We start from the raw sequence: 23,208 nt of genomic DNA on the forward strand, positions 1-23,208 counted from the left end.
TCTGAAATGAACAAGTACCTGATTACGGATCCAACTATCAGACCTCCAGGATTCAATCTATCTCGACACCTCTGGAGCTAGATAAACAGATTTAGGATTGAACAAGGTCACTATCTCACTTGTTACATTTGCAGAGAATTTCAGTCACCCTTGTGTGTGTGTGTGTGTGTGTGTAATGCTGTGCAGACTATGCATCATATCACTGATGATTGTCCCACACACTCCTTTCTTAGAGGCCTTGCATTTACTCCCAGATAGTACCATCAATAGGTTAGAAATGGCAGTCTGTATATACTTTTGCTCACATTAATTTCTTGTATTTCTCTCCATATGCTGACTTAAAAAAAATAAAATAAACAACATAACCCAACAAATTTTGTAAGTCATCAGGGGTACCAAAACGAATTAAAATTAATTACACCTAGCAGAGGAAGGTCTGATAACATCTGCTCGTATATTGTTTATATATGAGCAGATGTTAGTATATTGTTTATTTTATTAAACCTGTTATATGCTTAGACATATGTGGTCTCAATATTAAAAATTAATTGAAGAGCTGATAAATCACAGAAATCTTTATAGACATTTTTGAGATTTTACATTTCTTCCTTCCATCTGAAATAACAGCAATTTTGTTTTAGTTTACTTAGATAACCTGAACCTTAAAGTAATGACTTATGGAAACAGTACTGGCGTGATTGACCGAGTGGTTAGCGTACCCGCTCTCTAATAGGTTGCAGGGGTGAATTTCACTCTACTCTTGGATGTTTGTGATTATCTTTAGGTGGGAGATGAATTTCATTTCCATGTGCGAGACCATTGTCCCATTTACTGGAAGCCTGAAGTGGCTTGAAAAACTTCTCTGTTTGATCTCTAACGCAAGGTTTCTGGACTATGTAAAAATAAACAAAAATTACTATATATATATATTGGAAGTTTTTCCCCACTTGGTTAGACTATAATAAATTTGGTTTAATCCTTTATCCAAGTGTAAGCAAACAAAGTTTGCGCCTGAAGTATCTTCAGGACTGAGGCAACTCGTGGTAAAGGTGGACCAAGCTCTCATCACTCTTTGTCTTAGTATCTCCCATAATACAAAGCACATCACCTTGCAGATATGTATAATGCTATGCATTAAGGGAAGGGCCACTATCCAGACTGGTTTCGACCTTTATTGAGATCTCGTCAGTAGGAGCCAGACCTAGAGGTGGTGATATTAAAGTGGAAGCAATGGAGAAGTCATATTTACCTATACGAGTTGCCAAAGGTGTCTCACCTTATCATTAAATTACTCTGGATTTAGAGAAAGATTATTATTATTATTATTATTATTCCTGATACCTCCAAGGTAAGTGAGAAGAATTCTTTAAGTGTCCCAAACCATTGCTTCTGTAACATCTGATCTGTCATTTTCAAGGAAATCTTTTACTTCCTCTAGCCTGTGATAGTCCTGACGTCTCTGAGCGATTTGACACCTATGAGTGATCAGCTTTTAATTCAGTAACCATGTATGACTTTTGATGTCTTTGTGCCATAATAATAATAAATCAAATCATCTTCAAAATCTTTTCCTGTGCTATGCAAAACATTTTAACTTTAAATCCATCTCTTTGATTATTTCAGTCCTCCGACTGTCTTTGCTTTACTTCCATTTTGACTGAGTCTCAATTGACTAAATCTGTACTACAAGATGCAGAGAGCTTCTTCTTTTGTTTATAGTAGATTAACAGGAAATTTAGAGCTTGGCTGCTCTACTATATATATATGCTTTGGCTGAGGTGCATTTAAATTTTTCATTAAGCTTTCTTCTTTTAAGAAAACTCCAAATCTTTTGTAACATTAGTAATGCCTTCTTTGTATACAGCCCTTTGCAAATTAGGCTTAAGTCCATTGCAAAATTGAAAAAATATAATTTCTTCAATCAAGTCAACATAATTTTCTTCAATTTTGAAAGCATGCTAAGTTAATTAGCTTATCATAAAATTCTAATACAGTCTCATTCTGAGTTTGCACACAAGAGCACACTTTCCAGAGATTTGGTCCAAGCTCAAGCTTTTTACAGTATTCTGCAACTAAATTTTTTTTGAATTATTCATAAGTTTGGGCTTGTCTGAGCCTTCTAGAATTGTGAAAAAAATTCTTCCTTTTTCCATGAAACTTGATTTTATAACAAGCATCATGTTGGAGGCTTAATGGATTTTTTACAACACTCAAAAAGAATTAAAATAGACTTTAATACTTCCTATATTTCGTCCTAGTACTAGGACATCTACGGGGATTACAAAAAAAATTAATGTAACATATGCACAAATAACAAACAATACTAAGCCCAACCACGTGGGTGACACTAAAGTCCTATCTAGGTAGAGCGCCCTCTAAGAGCAGTAGTAGGTGGCCTGGAATGTAAGGTGGGAACCCTTGTGATGAGTGTTTCCCAAATCTTCGGAAGCTTAATGCAACCATATTTATTGAGATTTGGTTGGTTTTTGAGAGCTGCTGCTGCTTCTAAGAAAAGTCTCTCTTTCTTGAATTTGCTGTGGTGGAGCATGGTGGTTTTCTTCCATGATACTCTGTGGGTGGTGTCCAAAACATGGTCAGCCAAGCCTGAATGGCCATAGTTGTGTTTGAAGATGTAAGACTTATGTTCCTCTAGACGGATGGATGCTGATCTGCCTGTCTGTCCAAAGTACGCCAGCTTACAGGAACAGGTACTTTGTAAACTCCAGGCAGAGAGAGAGGAGGGAGCCGATCTTTCGTAGAACGGATAAGGGTAGCCAGTTTGCGGTGGGGCTTATATGCTGTGTGTAGATTGTATTGTTTTAGTATCTTGGCTATTTTTTCAGATGTGCCACGGATGTAGGGTTTGGTGATGGCATTTTTAAAATCTTGTTGACGAGAAGGAAGGGGAATGGGGGAGGAGTAGATTATTTTTTTGATACTGTGATCGCTGTAGCCATTGGAGAGGAAAGTGCTGTGTATGTGGTTAAGCTCATTAGTGAGGGTGGTTCCACTGGAACAAAGATTGTGGGCTCTCTTGGTAAGAGTTTTAATAATGCCATATTGTTGAGAGGGGTGGTGGTGGGAGAGTTTGTGAATGTATCTGCCTGTGTGTGTGTGGGTTTTCTGTATACGGTGAAGGTAAGTGTATCATTAGGCAGGCGTGTGACTAAGGTGTCTAGGAAGGGTAAACAATTGTTCTTTTCCTTTTCCATAGTGAACTGGATTCTTGGATGTAGACTATTGAGATGACTGAGGAAGGAGTCTAACGTGTCTGGGCCATGAGGCCAAATAGAGAACACATCATCTACATATCTTAGCCAGATAGGTTTGAGTGGGGCTGAGTCTATGGCTCATTTTTCGAAATCTTCCATATAGAAATTGGCAAGGGGGGGTGAGAGGGGGGAACCCATGGCAGTTCCCTCTATCTGCTTGTAGATTTTGTTGTTCCACGAGAAATATCCAGAGTTAATGGCAGGGCACACACAAGCATCAGCTGATCATTTTCCAATCTCTCTTATTTTTTCTGCAGTGAGGAATAATAATCAACTAAAAGAGACAAAAATAATCAACTCCTCCCCCATTCCCCTTCCTTCTCGTCAACAAGATTTTAAAAATGCCATCACCAAACCCTACATCCGTGGCACATCTGAAAAAATAGCCAAGATACTAAAACAATACAATCTACACACAGCATATAAGCCCCACCGCAAACTGGCTACCCTTATCCGTTCTACGAAAGATCAGCTCCCTCCTCTCTCTCTACCTGGAGTTTACAAAGTACCCTGTTCCTGTAAGCTGGCGTACTTTGGACAGACAGGCAGATCAGCATCCATCCGTCTAGAGGAACACAAGTCTTCCATCTTCAAACACAACTATGGCCATTCAGGCTTGGCTGACCATGTTTTGGACACCACCCACAGAGTATCATGGAAGAAAACCACCATGCTCCACCACAGCAAATTCAAGAAAGAGAGACTTTTCTTAGAAGCAGCAGCAGCTCTCAAAAACCAACCAAATCTCAATAAATATGGTTGCATTAAGCTTCCGAAGATTTGGGAAACACTCATCACCAGGGTTCCCACCTTACATTCCAGGCCACCTACTACTGCCCTTAGAGGGCGCTCTACCTAGATAGGACTTTAGTGTCACCCACGTGGTTGGGCTTAGTGTTGTCTCAACTAAATACACAACATAAAATAGTCTCAACTAAAAATAGTTGAGACTATTTTTTTGAAAAAAAAAATTCAATAGTCTCATTATATTTCTCACTGAAATTCTGTAGAGCATGTGCTAAATTAAACTTTAGAGAATTCATCATTCCCTAACACACACACACACACACACACACACACACACACACACACACACACACACACACACACACACACACACACACACAGCTCCTGATCAGTGGCCATAATTAAGCAATACCTTAAAAAAAAAAAAATCTTAATTTTTCTCACTCAATTTCTTATGCAAAATGTAACCATTTGTGTTGTCTGTCTTTTCCCTGGTTGTCATTATATACCAGAGTTGACCTGCCTGAGTGGTTAATATCATAGATTCGGATCCAGGATATTATTATTATTATAAGTAAAGACATTGAGTGAGAGATAAAGAAAATTCAAAAATAATGTCTTTATTTACAAATAATTAATATTACTGTGGATTTATGGTATTGCCTTGTTTGTGTAAAATGTTTATGTTTCGAATTTATTTCAAAATTATATTTTATTTATAATGCAACAAATAATTTTCATATAAAAGAAATTCATCCGTTAATTTTAGGATAACTGTTTGATTCTCTCATAATGCTCTTTTCCACCTTTTTGGCTTAAGAATTCCTTTAAACTCTATTTCTCCCCTAAACTTCCAACTTTTTAAGAATGTCATCTCTGTTCTAATCAACACCACAACTGTTCTATTATTCTCTCTCACTCATTCAACTTCCTATTCGGAAGTACAATCTTCCTGTCCCAGTGCACTACCTGCCTGACATCTTAAGCAATGGGGGTGGTGAGATGAAAGTCGCTTGTTGTAAACAACACTGCAGTTATTCAATGACGTGAAAACATCGTCGGAAAGTTCAATATCTCTTCTCTCAAGTTTATGTTCCTTTTTGCAAATAAATATCGCAATCAAACAGTTTTTGCCAGGCCATAAATATACAAAGATTTCTAATATAAACATTTCTGATTACAAGAAATAATGCTTTTTTTTTTTTTGCTATATATTTAGGAAATGTTTACATACATGATAAAACCAAAATCGGCCTCCACTGAAAAAATAATGTAAGATAATTTGATATCAATAAACAGCAGATATCCTACACCTCTCTCTCTCCTATTCCTAGATACATTAGTTAAATAAATACAAAATGGTTTATCATACTTTTCTGTTTAGGAAACCCACCCACCCACCCACCCATACACAATGGAAGGTACTTAAACCACCACAATATGGCATCCTCAAAACATACACAGGTGACCTAGTTCTTGCTACTTAACTTGGGTACTTCTTGCAACGCCTTTTAGCCAATGGCTACAACTTCTATAAAACTCCTAAGTACTTATCACCCCATTCCTTCCTGTAACCAACACACCAAAGATCGCAGCAAAACTATCTCCATCCCTTATATTCAAGGTATTGGAAAACAGTTAAACTTCTCCACCAATATTATTTCCATGCTACTTTTAAACCATGCATTCAAGTAGCAACTTTCATCCTCTTGCACATCCTGGAGTGTAGAAAGTTCACTGTGCCTGCAACTTAGCTTAATCTGGACAGACTGTTAGAATCTACCTTGAAGAACCTAAGAGCTACATCAGTATGGCAAGTCATAACTGGAAGATCATGCTCTGGCCATTTCTTCACACCAGATTAAATGGAAGAAAACAACTGTGCTGCATAAAAGTTGCAGGTCTGAGAGATAATTTTTAGAATCAACATCAGCTGTGAGGCACATTTTGAACTAATCTTAACAAGTATAGCTGTATTAATTTGCCAAAGATGGGAGACCACTGTTCTAAGATCACATTTAGCCCAACTTCTCTGAATTAACTTTATTTTTAAATTATATATTTAGTTTAATCCTTTATCCAAGTGTAAGCAAAACAAAGCTTTGCATCACTTGCCTTAGTATCCCATAATGCAAAGCACATCTCCTTGCAGACATGCATAATGCTATGCATTATGGGAAGGGTCACTATCTACACCGGTTTCGACCTTTATTGAGGTCTCTTCAGTGGGAGCCAGACCCAGGGGTAATACCAAGGTTGAAGTAACGAAGAAGTCATATTTACCTATACGAGTTGCCAAAAGGTGTCACACCTTATTATTAAATTACTCTGGATTAGAAAAAGTTGTTCGAAGTTTTTCCCCACTTGGTTAGACTATAAATTATATATTTAGTTTAATCCTTTATCCAACTGTACATATGCAGACATGTATAATGCTATGCATTATACATGTCTGCAAGGAGATGTGCTTTGCATTATAGGATACCAAGGCAAGTGATGTCAAGCTTTGTCCACCTTTACCATGAGTTGCCCCAGTCCTTAAGATACTTCAGGTGCAAACTTTGTTTTGCTTACACTTGGATAAAGGATTAAACTAAATATATAATTTATAGTCTAACCAAGTGGGGAAAAACTTCCAACATCTTTCTCTAATCCAGAGTAATTTAATTATAAGGTGTGACACCTTTTGACAACTCATATAGGTAAATATGACTTCTTCATTGCTTCAACCTTGGTATCACCTCTGGGTCTGGCTCCCACTGAAGAGACCTCAATAAAGGTCGAAACCGGTCTGAGTAGTGACCCTTCCCATAATGCATAGCATTATACATGTCTGCAAGGAGATGTGCTTTGCATTATGTAATACTAAGGCAAGTGATGTGAAGCTTTGTCCACCTTTACCACGAGTTGCCTCACTCCTGAAGATACTTCAGGCACAAACTTTGTTTTGCTTACACTTGGATAAAGGATTAAACTAAATATATAATTTATAGTCTACTAAAGTGGGAAAAAACTTCTAACTTTATTTTTATCTGGCTTAGGGAGCCTTTTTTTTAAGATGGTAGTTTTATGATTTGAATTGCTTCTATAATTATCTAATATCAAGTAACCCAGTATCAATTATTTATTTCCCTCTGGCACTGTTTATATGATATAATGAACAATTATGTACCTTCTAACAAGCCCCCCCCCCCCAACTGAATTGGAAAGTACATTATACATTCTACTCTCAATGTAGCCGACACCATTATGACTTACTCTATAACAAACAATAGAAAAGTCCCAGTCAAAGCTCCATGAGCACAATGATATTTCTAAAAGTCATTCACTATAGCAAACTGTCCACTATAACAAACTAAATCTGTTCCATACCAGTATGCTATGATGAGAGCTGATTATACTTGACAAAAATGTATTTATTTTTCACTCTTATTTACCCAAGTAAGAATACAAAAGCTTGCTTACAAAATATCTTGCATTTGCATAGCAGATAACATCATATAGAGTGAGCTTTATGTATGCTGCTTTTGACTTTATTTTTTTAAATGTGACTCTCACATACAAAAGGTTTTAAACCTATAGTATGTTACTACCCTGGGTAGACTAAAGAGTTGTTTTGTTTTTTTAATATAGTTTATTTATTTTTACCTAATTGTGGTACGTAATTAGGTGGTCTCACAATGAAATTCATCTGCCACCGAAAACCATTCACAAACATCTACCCACAGTAGATTAGAATCTGCAATCTGCTGATTTAGAGAGCAGGTATACTATCAACTTACCCATCCAGACTGATGACTCACTCTCCTTAGGCAAGTGTATGCCTGTGAGAGGGCTGATGCTTGTATTATGGGAAACAATGTGCAACTTAATGTGAAATCAACCGATCTTTATATACACATAGCCTAGGTCATGACATTATTTCGCTAACTATTGTTTGCTTATGCTTGGGTAAAATAGCCATCCAATTCTCTCTTCTTACACATATCACAGACTTATTTCTTGACTTCTTCTACAATGCATGCTTCTTCACACTCATGCTAATTGCAACTCTACCTGTCCCCCAAAATATAACACTCAGGGTCTTTTATTCATTAGTTTTATCTAATATTTATCCTCTACCTCCAACACTGAATTATATCTACTGTCATACAAAACCAAATAAAATTGTTGTAATCAACTTGAAAATCAAAGTGAATGAAAGGCTATCTTGGGGTAAAAAAAAAAAAAAATAAATAAGCTCACAATACATATCTTTAAGGCAAAATTCCACTTCAAAAATATACACTTATGTTAATTTCTTAAACAAGCAGTCAATGCAATAATCATTTAAAAAGAAGGTAACTTATCCTTTCACAAAAATTTAAGTTTCATTCATCAACAGCTCAAGTTAAGACAAAACAATTTACACTTAAATTTTAATTGTGCAGGTGTTGCAAACAATACTATGTGATTAACTAACTTATTTCTTTAGCATTTCAAATAAATTTGCTATTTAGCATATAAATATATAAACAGAAAAGTTCAATTCTCATCAAGTGAGAAAAAACTATATTTACCTCAGGATCAGAAGATGGAACAAGTGTAACTACCCTGCCAGGCTAAAACACAAATTAAAAACACTAGTTAAAAATAAAGGTACAATACCAATTACATATCATTCAATTATTCTGGATGCTATATCTGATGTTAAATAATGCAACTTAGCAACACATTCGAATTTATTATTATTTTATTTTTTTTTTTGTATTAAAGCAAAAGTAGATAAATCTGATTATTTCTGTTGAAAGTTTATTTTTCACTTGGTTAGAATATAATAAATTTAGTTTAATCCTTTATCCAAGTATGAGCAAACAAAGTTTGCACCTGAAAGTATCTTCAGGACTGGGGTAAGGTGGTGCAACGGCAGGGCGACTCCTTGCAAAGGTGGAGCAAGTTACTATCACTCCTATCTCAGTATCTCCCATAATGCAAAACACATCTCCTTGCGGATATGTCTAATGTTATGCATTAAGGGAAGGGCCACCACCTTTGCACCGCCTTACCCCAGTCCTGAAAACTTTGTTTGCTCACACTTGGATAAAGGATTAAACTAAATTTATCTGATTATTTCTGACACATTAATTATTATTAGGGGTGCTTAAGGGTCAAAGCTATATAACTGAGAGGAGACCTCCACATAGCATTTAAAGGAATGTGGAGAACTGACCAGGGCTTCTGACCTAATGTCCAATCTTTACCTTCTCGTGGTGCACCCTGTTGGGTATCTACCTGGATACTGAACCAACGAGGATCGGCTGGCAATTTTAGATTTAGCCGACCAAATTGTATTCTTATTGGCTTAAACCAATATACAAAACGATGGTACAACAAGACAAAATTTCATGCCAGCTGGGGCGTCGCCCGGTTAAACAAGGCCCCAGTTGTTTTCACCAGGGAACCAGGGCGAACAACGAAAAGTCAGCTACTGGAACAAATCTGAAAGCACACCCCAACTCAACATCACCAGAGTTAAAGATTGGTATTATCAACATAAGAAGCCTGAATGGCAAAGAAATGGAGCTAGCTGAGGAATTAGATAAGTACCAGACCGACATAATATGGAGGTGACTGAAACAAAAAAGACAAAAATTGGTGAATCTTTCTGAGCAATAAATACAAAATGTTATATTCAGGCAATGACAATCAAGGAAAAGAAGGAGCAGCCTTAGTATTCAACACAAAATACGAGGCTATTCTTCTTGAATGGCAGGCAGTCTCAAGTAGAGTTATGTGGGCAAATATCAGAATATGGAACTGGACAATGAGACTTATTTGTGCCTATGGTCCCACAGAAGGTTCTACTAAGGTAAAAGTGGAGCAATATTTTCAAGCTTGAAACTATTGAAATACAATGAAAAAGGAAAAGTTGGTCCTTGTTGGGGATATAAATAGCAGAGTAGGAAATGATTGTCAGACATACAAAAATATATTGGGAAAATTTGGAGAAAAGAGCAAAGCTAATAATAATGGCAAATACCTGTTGGATTTCTGCTCAGGACATGGACTGGTTATTAATAACACCATGTTCCAACATAAAAATGTCCACGAATTCACGTGGAGAGAAGAGGCAAGGAATAAGAAATGTCTCATTGACTATGTTATTGTTGATATTGATGTTTTCTCCCTGGTGCAGGACACCAGAGCATACAGAATAGGATTTGAAATTAGAAGTGATCACTATTTAGTCTAGAGCAGGATAAAATTGAATTTCGTATTGGAAAGAATAACATGTAAGAAAGTTTTAAAGCGAATAAAAGTTGAGCATCTCTAAGATGTGAACTGTAGACTAAAATACACAAAGCTTATTGAAGAAAAAAGAAAGAGTTTGAGAACAGGAACCAAATCTTGGAGACTCAGTGGCAAGCCTTGAAAAAAACCCTAATTGATTCAGCCAGAGAGACATATGGTGAGGTTGTCTGCAAGGATAGAAAAATTAGAACTCCATGGTGGACATAGGAAGTCAAAGAGGCAGTGAAGGAAAAGAAGAAAGCATATCAAAAGTTCCTGGCAAATAAGTCAGCTTGTGTTCTTAGAGAATACAGAGACAAATGTAAGAAAGCTAAGCACTCTGTAAAACTAGCTAAACAAAAGTCATGGGTAGACTTTGGTAAGAACATAGAAAATAAATATCAAGAAGGTGGCAAGATATTCTGGAGGTTGTTGAAGAAGCTCAAAAATGGAGAAAAGAGTGTTATAAAAGGAATTAGAGATGATAAAGGTGACATAAAAACTAGAGGAAAAAGATATCCTTGAAGTATGGAGTAATTACTTTGAAAAATGAAAACAAGTAGTGATAGCACAGTGGTAAAAAACACTCAACAGGCATACAGTCAGGAACACATATTCATACTTGAAGTAGAAAAAAAGCCATCAAAGGCTTGAAATGTGGAAAGGCAGCAGAATTAGATGATATTCGACCAGAAATGCTGAAGTATGGTGGTATAAAAGTCTTACAGTGGCTGCACTGCATGGTTCAGAAAGCCTGGACAGATGGACGAATTCCCGATGATTGGAGTAGAACTCTCATAGTACCCATATATAAAAAGGGAAATAAAACTGAATGTGAGAATTACAGAGGTATTTCTCTACGGAGTGTTCCTGGTAAGATTTATGCAAGTATACTTGAGAAACGGTTGAGAAGAATTGTGGAAGAAAAGCTTGGTGAAGAACAAGCTGGAGTCAGGCCAAATAGAGGCTGTCAGGATCAGATCTTCACTTTACAACAAATAGTGGAGAAATCATGGGAATATAACAAAGATCTGTAATTAAGTTTTGTCGATCTGGAAAAGGCATATGACAAGGTGCCAAGATTACAACTCAAATAAATAATCTTTATTTGAGTTGTAAGTGAGCAGTTAGAATTAAATACAGGAAGATGGCTTAATGTTAATTCTGGTGTGAGACAAGGATGTACATTATCTCCTCTATCATTCATTATCTATATGGATCACATTATGAAGGAAAGTGGTATTAAACCTGATATCAAAATTGGAGAAGTTAATGTCAGCTCTTTGCTTTATGCGGATGATGTTATATTTCTAAATAAATCTGCTACAAGTCTGCAAGATTCCCTGACTAAATTGAATAACTGTTGTAATAGATATGGTATGAAGGTCAGCAATAAAAAGACAATGAAAATAAACAGAATCACTGAAAATGTCAACTGCGTTGTGAATGGAGAACCTGTGGAACAAGTAAAACATTTCAGCTACTTAGGCAAGGTTTTTAGTGAAGATGGTAAATTAAATATGGAAATAGACAACAGAATCAACAAAGCTGGTATGGTAGGAAGTCAACTGAATAAATTCATATGGAATAAGAGAGAAATTAGTTGGTATACTAAATTAGCTGTATATGAGACAGTGTTCAAACCAATTTTAACTTATGGATCTGAGAGCTGGGTCAGAAGTAAAACACTTGACCAAAGAGACTAGAAACCGCAGATATGACAGTTCTGAGAAAGATTAGGGGCATGAACAGATGGCATCAAGCAATATCATATTAAAAATGAGGATATTAGGAAAGAACTCGACATTGTCAGCATCCAGGAATGTGTTAGCAGAGCTAATCTCAGGTGGTATGGTCACTTAAACAGAATGGGTGAGGAAAGATTAGCAAAACAAGTGTTCTCTGCCAGGTTGTCAGGAAAAAGACCCAGAGGAAGACCAAGATATAGGTGGATTGATACAGTACAAAGTGCCTTAGACGATAGAAATATAAGATCTGATAATGTTGGAGTCTTGACAAGTAACAGACTGATTTGGAAGAAAATTGCACATAGGAAGTTAGTAATGATGTATATTTTTCATGTAGTATTATCATATCTTGTACACCCTTTGAGGGTACATGACTGGAATTCGATAATGATGATGAGTATTATTATTATTCAGCCCTCCATGGAGTCAAGAGACTCATCGTGGGAGGACCTTCGTAGGAAACTAAGTCTATCATACCCCTCCTTATACTCATTGACTGTTCTTGCTCTCAACACTATCAGGCAATGCATTCCACAGTTCAACAACCCTCCATGCAAAGAAACCACTCCTCACCCTTTAAATATGAATTTGAATCCTGTTATCCTTCAGTTTTTCAGGAAGTACAATTACATCTTGACATACTAACTGCAATTTTATATGAACTTAACATATATAACTGGATTTACTTAAAGTTTAAAATGTCTTTCTTGACATCTTTGTCATATAGCTTGCATCGGTGATTTCTTTGATGTAGAAGTAGCAAACATGATCATGCATTCCAGAAGTAAACGTGAGTACTATTGTACTATATAAGAAATGTCCTGATGGAATACTCTTCTCCATTTGTTACTGATGGTACAGCATACCTAGCAGTAGTCCCCTCAAATGAAGAGCAAAGAAATCTGAATAAATGTATAAATACATGAGCAGAAAAATTGTATTGTATGCTCTAGCCTGTCTTCTACAAAGTTTCTCAAATTGTCACTTTTAATAAGAACTAAAAAACTGGAGTCAATATTTCACACCAATTTTTTAGGAGAGCTTTGCATGGTTTTTTTTTTTTTTTTTTTTTTTTTTTTTTTTTTTTTTTAGGTATCCCATTTAAGATGCCACAGAAACAAACATTCTTAACAAGTTTGATTAGGGCCACTAATGGGCAGGTGATATTCCATATCCAAATTCTCCCCATATTTATCAACTCTGATTTCTCATGGTCTAGTGTGTTTTCACAAAAGGTGTTCTGACATACCAGGTGAGAATTCCCATTGCAAAAGGATACCTTCTAGTCATAAGAAATGACAACTATTTGTCATAAGAAATGCCAACTGATGGTGGATTTCATCCACCAATTGGTAGATGAAATCCACCATCAGGGAAACACCATGCTACTTCTGTTCACCCTCTTCTCTTCCGTGCAAGTAATACCCTTCATGTCAATTGTAAATCCCACCATCTCCTGGTATAATCTGTTTCTGCAAAAGGGGGGGGTACAGCATAGCAGTAGTCCCTTCATTCAATGGAGAACTGAAGTGGCAAATACCATATTTGACCTCTAAAGCAGTAGCTCCTTGTTTCTGTCCTCCCTCTCCCTATGCAGTATGAATGATACCCTTCAAAGGTATGCTAAACATACTTAGAAACCCCAAACTGCTCCATTTTGAGAGTATAGCAGTAAAAATGATACTGCAAGCTGGCCGCTAGATAGTGCATGGGACCCAAACCTGTCAGTAATGTGTCAGGAAGATGCTGCAAAATGTTCTGTCAGGTCATGCCAGGATGTGGAGAAATCCATGTAGTGGCATGTAGAAGCCATATAGCAAGGATGTTAGTTGCTCTTTATTTAGGTGTTGAGTCCAAGAATCTCTTTTCAGTTCACATGCGCTTTACAAATGAAAAACATCTTGGCATAAACACCATCATAAATGGCATACTCCATCGCTTAGTCATCCAAACAAGACATCCCACTCTTGACAGAAACCAAAAAAAAAATTGTTCAAATTACCTACTGCATGATTCTTTTCATCACAAGGTTGGCCTATGCCTTTCAGATCTGATACTGCTTGCCGTAGAATGACTAATTCAGAATCCCTTCCTTCATTCAGTAACATTCAGCTGCTGTATTTACCACCCTCTAAATTCTAAACCACTCTCATACCTCTTCACCTTCCTATCAATTAAGCTCATCTTTCTGTAGTCCAGCTATCCAAATAGTGAAGTTGTCTTCCTAGGTGACAGCATCCACAACTGCATATCTCCAACACTACTGATCAAGATGAATGAAATGCAGAAATTTCTGCTATAAGCAATGACCTTATGCAAATAGTAACCCCAATTCCTGATTATTTCTCCACTCTCTTTGATCTTCTTTTTAACCAGTTCTCCTTCGATATACCATAGAAGTCCTCTCTCTCTCTATCTACTTGCACAATCTTGTGCAAGTTTTCTTTCACACTATTCTCCATCCAATCACTCCCAACCTCTGACACTACAAAGATATCATGTGGGAGATAACCTCCAGATTTTCACTTTAAGACAAATAGTTGAGAAATCTTGAATATAGCAAGGATCTGTCTTTAAGTTTTGTAGATCCAGAAAAAGAATGACAAGGTGTCAAGAAAAAAGTTGTTCAAAATGCTACATGTTATATAGTGTAAATGAGACATTATATCAAGCAATACATAGTCTATATTTGAGCTGTAAGTCAGTAGTTAGAATTAAAGGTGAGAGAGGAAGAAGATTTAATGTTTATCAGGTGTGAGACAAGGATGCACATTATCTCCATGGCCATTCATCATCCATATGAATCACATTATGAAGGAAAGTGGTATTAAATCTGATCTCAAAATTGGATATGTTATAACCTTAGCTCTTTATTTTATGCAAATGATGTTATACTCCTGAATAAATCCAACATAAATCTGTAGGATTTCCTGACTAAACTGAATAACTGCTGTAAATAACTTTTGTATGAAAATCAGAAATAAAAAAGACAAAGATAATGAAAATAGGCAGAAAAGTGAAAACATCAACTGTATCCTGAATGGTGAATCTATAGTAAAAAACGTTTCAACTATTTAGGCAAATCCAATTTTTAGCAAAGATGCCAAATTGAATATGAAAATACACAACAGAATTAGCAAAGTTGGTATGGTAGGAAATTAGCTGAATAAATTTATATTGAATAAGAGAGAAATTAGTAAACACTCAACTAGCTATATGCAAAACACTGTTCAAACCAATTTTAACTGAGGCCTGGTGGGCCGAGTGGTTAGCATGAAATGTGATTATCTGAAATTACTAGTGCTGGTAGTGGGCAGTAGATGGCATTGGTGTAGATGATGCAGTTCGCTGTAGTTGGTGGATCGGGTGGCGGAGACAGAGAGTTGTAGAGTAGGTACCCTCCCTCGATGAGTCTTTGGACTCCTTAGAGGTGTCACATAATAATAATATAATCTGAGAGCTGGGATAAAAATAAAACACTTCATCAAAGACTGGAGACCACACATATATGAGAGTTCTGAGAAAGAAAGATGTGAAGACTTCTTCGAATTTGAACCTCTTTTTCAGTAACACAATTAAGGACTTAAACAACACTGCAGGTGAACTAGCATTAGTTTTCCACACTGTAAAACACAATATCAGTTATAGAAGCATGGACTGTGCAAATAAGCTATCAAGGGACATTTTCTATGACTCGAATTTGGCCAAGAAGATTTCATGTGGTCGAACAAAGGCAGAAGCAATTGTGAAAAATGTTCTGGCTCCAAGACGTGTGCAGGACTTTATCGATGTTTTAAAAGATCCTTCAAAAACTACCAACTTTTTTTCAATTGCAACTGATGCTTTGAACCATAAAAATAGAAAGACTGTTTCCTCTAGTTGCGAGATATTTTGACTCTCTAAGTGGCATAAAAAACAGGCTCCTAGACTTCATTGAGCAAGCTGATGAGACAGCTAACTCCATTCATAGCATGATAAAATCTTCCCTTGATGAGTACAATTTAGATGTAAAAAATATATTACTTCATATTGTGCAGATAATGCACACGTGAATTATGGGAAACATAATTCTGTGACGAGGACTTAAACAACACTGCAGGTGAACTAGCATTAGTTTTCCACACTGTAAAACACAATATCAGTTATAGAAGCATGGACTGTGCAAATAAGCTATCAAGGGACATTTTCTATGACTCGAATTTGGCCAAGAAGATTTCATGTGGTCGAACAAAGGCAGAAGCAATTGTGAAAAATGTTCTGGCTCCAAGACGTGTGCAGGACTTTATCGATGTTTTAAAAGATCCTTCAAAAACTACCAACTTTTTTTCAATTGCAACTGATGCTTTGAACCATAAAAATAGAAAGACTGTTTCCTCTAGTTGCGAGATATTTCGACTCTCTAAGTGGCATAAAAAACAGGCTCCTAGACTTCATTGAGCAAGCTGATGAGACAGCTAACTCCATTCATAGCATGATAAAATCTTCCCTTGATGAGTACAATTTAGATGTAAAAAATATATTACTTCATATTGTGCAGATAATGCACACGTGAATTATGGGAAACATAATTCTGTGACGAGGACTTAAACAACACTGCAGGTGAACTAGCATTAGTTTTCCACACTGTAAAACACAATATCAGTTATAGAAGCATGGACTGTGCAAATAAGCTATCAAGGGACATTTTCTATGACTCGAATTTGGCCAAGAAGATTTCATGTGGTCGAACAAAGGCAGAAGCAATTGTGAAAAATGTTCTGGCTCCAAGACGTGTGCAGGACTTTATCGATGTTTTAAAAGATCCTTCAAAAACTACCAACTTTTTTTCAATTGCAACTGATGCTTTGAACCATAAAAATAGAAAGACTGTTTCCTCTAGTTGCGAGATATTTCGACTCTCTAAGTGGCATAAAAAACAGGCTCCTAGACTTCATTGAGCAAGCTGATGAGACAGCTAACTCCATTCATAGCATGATAAAATCTTCCCTTGATGAGTACAATTTAGATGTAAAAAATATATTACTTCATATTGTGCAGATAATGCACACGTGAATTATGGGAAACATAATTCTGTGACGAGGACTTAAACAACACTGCAGGTGAACTAGCATTAGTTTTCCACACTGTAAAACACAATATCAGTTATAGAAGCATGGACTGTGCAAATAAGCTATCAAGGGACATTTTCTATGACTCGAATTTGGCCAAGAAGATTTCATGTGGTCGAACAAAGGCAGAAGCAATTGTGAAAAATGTTCTGGCTCCAAGACGTGTGCAGGACTTTATCGATGTTTTAAAAGATCCTTCAAAAACTACCAACTTTTTTTCAATTGCAACTGATGCTTTGAACCATAAAAATAGAAAGACTGTTTCCTCTAGTTGCGAGATATTTCGACTCTCTAAGTGGCATAAAAAACAGGCTCCTAGACTTCATTGAGCAAGCTGATAAGACAGCTAACTCCATTCATAGCATGATAAAATCTTCCCTTGATGAGTACAATTTAGATGTAAAAAATATATTACTTCATATTGTGCAGATAATGCACACGTGAATTATGGGAAACATAATTCTGTGACGAAGCTGCTCACAGAAGACAATGAAAACACAGTTAAAGCAAATTGCCGCAATCATATTTTGCATAATGCAACCAAATATGCCTCTGATGGATTGGATATTGATATTGAAATGATAGTTTTAAAAATTTATGGACACTTTGCAATATCTGCAAAAAGAAGAGAAGAATTAAAATCATTCTTTGATTTTGTTGAAGCAGAATGGTTTGAAATTCTTCATCATGTTCCTACTTGGTGGCTTTCTTTGACATCAGCTGTAGATAGGTGAATAAAGAACTGGTTACCTATTAAGAGTTATTTTAAAAGTGTCAACGACTGTCCAAAAATCTTGAAAAAAACAATTCAGTGATGAGGATCCAGAAAAGGAATGTGTTGTTGAAGTATACCTTAATTTTTTTTCCAATATTGGTGATGTACTTGTTCAAGCTTCCAAATCCCTTAACACTGCAGATCTTAATATCATTGAATGCTACAGTATAATGCAATGTTTGGGTAGTAAAATTCAACAGAGGATAAAGGACAGTTTTTTTGGTAATGCCACTGAAAAGATTTTAAACTGTATGACCACAGCACTACAAAAAAAAATTAAAGATGATTTTGTTAGTTTTTACTGTTCATTGTACATTTCGAAGAATTTGATTTATCTGATGCAATTTATTTGATTTATCTTTCTTTCAGGCATTTGCAAGCCATTGTTCAACAATTTCATATTGATGTTGTAAATGAAGACAATCTGTATAAAGAGTTTTGTAGTGCAGTGAGTGTTGTGAATATATTTACTGAATTAAATAACAAGAAAATCGATGTTCCAAATCTTGGTAAAATTTTAGGCTTTGTGTTAAGTATTCCAGGCTCAAATGTCCACACTGAGAGGATGTTCTCAATGATGAACAATAAATGGACAGATCAGAGAAATCAAAGTAGCTTAGAATTAATTAAATCAGAACTAATGGTAGTGATCAATTTTGATTGACTGTAAAGAGTTTTTGCAGTTTGCACAAGGAGACAAGAAAATCAAAGTTGCTGCAGCATCTGTTGATAAATATAAATAAGTTTAATCTAAGAAGTATGGATATTTTAATTGTATATGCAAGTATAAATGCTTAAAATTATATTAAATATTTTGATGTACTATAATTTATATTGCTATTTGTATATTTTAAATATAAACCATCCTATCAATTAATGTAGGATTCACGTCTCAAAAATTTCGCTAAAATTTGTCGTGACCCAATCTCCCTTATTTTCATGTTCAAAAGTTGGTCACTCTAGTAAGAGGTGATGTGCGAGATCAGGAATGCAAGATTGACAGGAAGATATGGCATAGCATGGATGTTCGATAAAGCAATTAATGTATGTATGGGGATGGTTAGCACAGGATGTAAGAGGAGTAATTGAGTATGAGGAAATGTAGAGTAAGTGGTGATAAAGGTGACTGGGCATGGGTAAGACTAGTTATAGACCTAAAAGTAAATTGCCTTTTTTATTTATGAATTCCAGGAGCATCAGAAATAAGATAAAATTGTTTCACCGGTTAAGTTTATTCATCCAGAAATTGTTGGAATAAGTGAAACATGGTTGGATGAGGCAATATATCCTGATGGAAATAGAAAGGACAGGAAGGGAAGTACTGTTGATGATAGCAGGGGAATTATTTTCATGCAAGGGGAAAATAGTGGCAATGGTTTTCATATTGTGCAGATAATGCTCTTGTCCCTCAATATCCTATTCTGTCTTAAAACACAGAATAGGATATTGAGTAGGATGTTGCTATAGAACAAGTAATGTGGTGAATGGTGAGGAAGAGATGTGCAGACAGCTCGGGTTAGTGATCATTATGGGTGATTTTAATTATGATAATAAAATCTCTGATCTGATCACTTGATCAAAGGATATGATTGCTAACAAGATGTTGCATTTCCTTTCTGCAAGGAAAGGACATGTCAAATGGCTGGTGATCATGAAAAGCTTAGTAAACAGCTTGATGTTACAGCATGGAATGAGGAGTTAAGTGGATATGAGATAAATGTTGCTTTGACAATGACCAAGAGCGCAGTAAGAGCATCATTGTATGTGTATCTTGATACCCTCTCTTACAGCCAATCATTGTGTGTATATTGATCCTGAAGGTCAAAAAAGTTGAAGGTAAGATGATAGATGGATAAATGAAGTGATTTAACATGAAATCTGGAAAAATAATGCATTGTGGAGGCAAAACAAGATGAATGGTAATAATCAGTTGAACAAAGATTATAAGGAGAAAGCCAAGAAGGTGAATCATTTGGTAAGAACAGCAAAAGTGCAATGTAAATGGAAGTTAGCAAATCAGGCAAAGAAAAATCCTACTGAGTTTTTTTGATATGTGGTAAGTAGAAAGCATGATTGTGGTAAGATGATGTCAAATGATGAAAATTGCAGAGGACACAATTAAGGTATTTATAGTGAACATTTCATTAGGGTATTTCATTCTCATCGGTATGAAATCATGAGAAGCTCAGTGACCAAAAAAGAAGTACATGAAGAATTAAGTAAACATGATGTCAATATGGTAATAGGACTTGATGACACTACATGTCTAAGGGAAGGTAACGGCAGCTGCAGTGTATGATATATGTTTAACAAGTCATGCAACAGCACAAATTCCAAAGGAGTGAAAAGAATGTAAAAATGTTCCACTTCACAAAGGTGTGGTGATAAGGCTGAGGCTAAGTATAGGCCAATCTGTATCAGGAACTGTTGTAAAATATTGTAGAGGCTGGTGAGACTAGGATACAGAAGTGGGTTGATAACAGCAGCATTTGATGTCAGCATGGGTTTGTTAAAGGGAGGCCACATTTTACAAATTTATGCATGCACTACTACAAGGTGATGACATGCTCAGGACAAGGAGATGCATATACAGTGGTATATTTAGATTTGCAAAAGTCTTTAATGAATTGCTGCACAATAAGTTGATAACTAAGGTTGAACAGATGAGATTAGATACTAAATTACTGAAATAGATAGGTGATTGGTCAGAGAGGCATCACAGAACAGAGCAGAATATCCCAGAAGAGGAAAGTCACTAGTGGTGTGCTGCAGGAGTCTATTTTGGAGCCCTGTTGTTTAACTTGCACATTAATAATATTAAAATTGGTTTAACAAGTGATATGCAAATATTTGCAGATAGGAAGAAACTGGAAAAAGCAATGAGGAACAGATGTCTGGCCTTACAGGATTTGAATAGATTGTATGAGTGGGTAAGTGCAACTATTAGTTCAGTATTGCAAAGCATAAGATTCTGAAATCCAGAAGGGAACGATGAGATTCAAAGTACACACTTGATGGAAAATTTAGGTAGATGAGAGATCTGAGAGTGTTGGTGAACAGAGCCCTGAAGTTCAGGGATCACACTGTGCAAGCTGCAAAGTTATCACACTGGATTATGACAATGATGCAGAGGACCTTGATATACAGAAATAATGAGGTTGTGGTTCCACCATAGTGATTATCTAATCCCTTATTATTAGACAGGTCTTGATCAGGCCTCATATGGATTATTGTGTGCAGATTTGATTACCTATTTTTCATGGGGAAGGATATATGTGAAAGGGTCAAAAAAAAAAAAAAAAAAAAAAACAAGGTTGCATATAGTGATATCTGGTCTCTGGAATATTGGATATGAAGATAGATTGTGAGAATATAATTTGAAGAGCTTTGTGAGTAGGGGAAGGTGAGCGGATATGATTAAGACATAAGTTGGTAAGGGATTGTTACCTGGTTAATGTGGAAGACATTTTTCATAGAATGTGAATAGGGTAGGACAACAGGCCATCACTGGAAATTATATATGGGATGTTATGTGGGCTGAATGGAATGCATTGTCTGAGAGTGATGAATGAGTTTAAAGCACAGTTGGATGAGTTTTGTCTGTGTGAGACAGCATGTACCTCCTGCAATAATCATGACTGGCTCCTTGGAGGTCTGTTAATAATTAACTAGTCTTCTTAAATAATACTTTTAACATGTTGAGCTCAATGATTAGTATAACCAAGTAATTTGGTTTCAAAGAAATCTAATTAATGCTATGATCTCTGTTAGTTAATCGTACATATTTATTCTTTGGTTGGTTTGTCTTGTGAGGTGAAAACCTGGGTTTTCAGGAGGGTCAACCCTGCTTCCCACCCAATACTATATGAGACTGGCTAACTTGCTTTTACTTGAAAATAACTACCAATGGTCCTTCATATCCTAAATGGGAATTGAACCCAGATATTTCACTGTAGCATATCATTATTACCAATTGAGCTGCAAAGGTTCCACTAAACAAATAATTCCTTTATTAAAACCATTATGCTTGAGAAGGATTAAAACATATATACAATTTTTTTCAAGTGTAATATATTTTGTAACCAAGTGAAAAACACTTATTACAGTGTCATTAATAACTATGGAGGTAAATAAGATTCACCACCAACAAAAAAACATGTATTATTACAGAATAAGGATGCAAAAAGGGATTTTTGTAAGAAACAATGCAAGATGGATTTTGGTTGACTGAAATTGGTAGAGGGGGTGCTTAAGGGTCAAAGCTGTATAACTGGAAGGAGCCCTTTGTGTAGCCTTTAAAATGGGGCTTCTGATGTAATGCCCAATCCTCACCCTTTTGTGGTGCACCATTTTAGGTATCTACCTGGATACTGAATGAACGAGGATGGGCTGACAATTTGGGCTTTAGCTGCTATGATCTCTTGTATTCCAAATTGTATGCTTATTAGCTTAAACCACAATGTAAAATGATGGTACAACATGACAGAATTTCATGCTGGCTTGGGCATTGCAGGTTAAACAAAACGGCACTGTTTTCATTAGGGGGAACAAGGGCAAACAGCAAAATGTCAGCTACTGCAAAAAAATCCCAGAACATGTCTCAACTCAAAATCAATAAAGTTCAAGATTGGTACTATCAACATAAGAAGCATCAATGGAAACAAAATGGAACTAGCAGAAGAATTGAATTATGTACCAGATCGACATAATAGGTGTGAATGAAACAAAGACAAGAACAGGTGAGATTTTTCTATCAGGGAAGAGAGGGGGTAGCTATAGTATTCGACACTAAATATGAAGATAATCTTGAATGGCAGGCAATATCAAATAGTGATGTGGGCAAATATCAGAATTGGGGGGGGGGGGGGCGCTGGACTGACACGTGTGCTTAATCCCACAAAAGGCTACTAAGGAAGAAATGGAGGAATTTTTTTGAGGCATTAGAGAAGGCAGCTAGCTCAATGAAAAAGGAAAGGTCAGTCCTTGTTGGAAATATAAACAGTAGAGTAGGAAATGATTACCAGACATATGGGAATGTTTTGGGAAAATTTGGAGAAAAGCACAAAGCTAATAATAATGGCAAATTGGTGCTGAATTTCTGTTTCAGAACATGGATTAGTTATTACTAATACATACCATGTTCCAACATAAAAATGTGCACAAAATCACTCACTATGTTAGAGTTGATAGTAATGTTTTCCCACTGGTTCAGGACCAAGTGTGTACAGAGGATTTGAAATAAGAAATGATCACTATTTAGTTTTGAGCAGGATAAAAGTGAATTTCAT

At 36.1% G+C, this 23,208-nt stretch overlaps 2 protein-coding genes across 2 annotated transcripts in view; one reads left to right on the forward strand and one right to left on the reverse strand.

The window, feature by feature from the left end:
* Naa80 (N-alpha-acetyltransferase 80) overlaps window positions 1–18,424 on the forward strand; it is a 56,549-nt gene extending 38,125 nt beyond the window's left edge. The window contains exon 6 of the mRNA XM_090400958.1: window positions 18,290–18,424. The gene's annotated coding sequence lies outside the window, so the exon portion shown is untranslated. The remainder of the gene's footprint in view (window positions 1–18,289) is intronic.
* Window positions 1–23,208, reverse strand: part of LOC150101439 (putative glutathione-specific gamma-glutamylcyclotransferase 2) — a 36,835-nt gene that overhangs the window by 6,467 nt on the left and 7,160 nt on the right. Inside the window, exon 2 of the mRNA XM_090400960.1 lies at window positions 8,579–8,620. Within this exon, the coding sequence (XP_090257086.1) occupies window positions 8,579–8,620 (42 nt within the window). The remainder of the gene's footprint in view (window positions 1–8,578; window positions 8,621–23,208) is intronic.

This window comes from Typopeltis vanoorti, chromosome 11 (assembly GCF_054136105.1).
Source record: "Typopeltis vanoorti isolate ZY-2024b chromosome 11, IOZ_Tvanoo_1.0, whole genome shotgun sequence".
Lineage (NCBI taxonomy): Eukaryota > Metazoa > Arthropoda > Arachnida > Uropygi > Thelyphonidae > Typopeltis > Typopeltis vanoorti.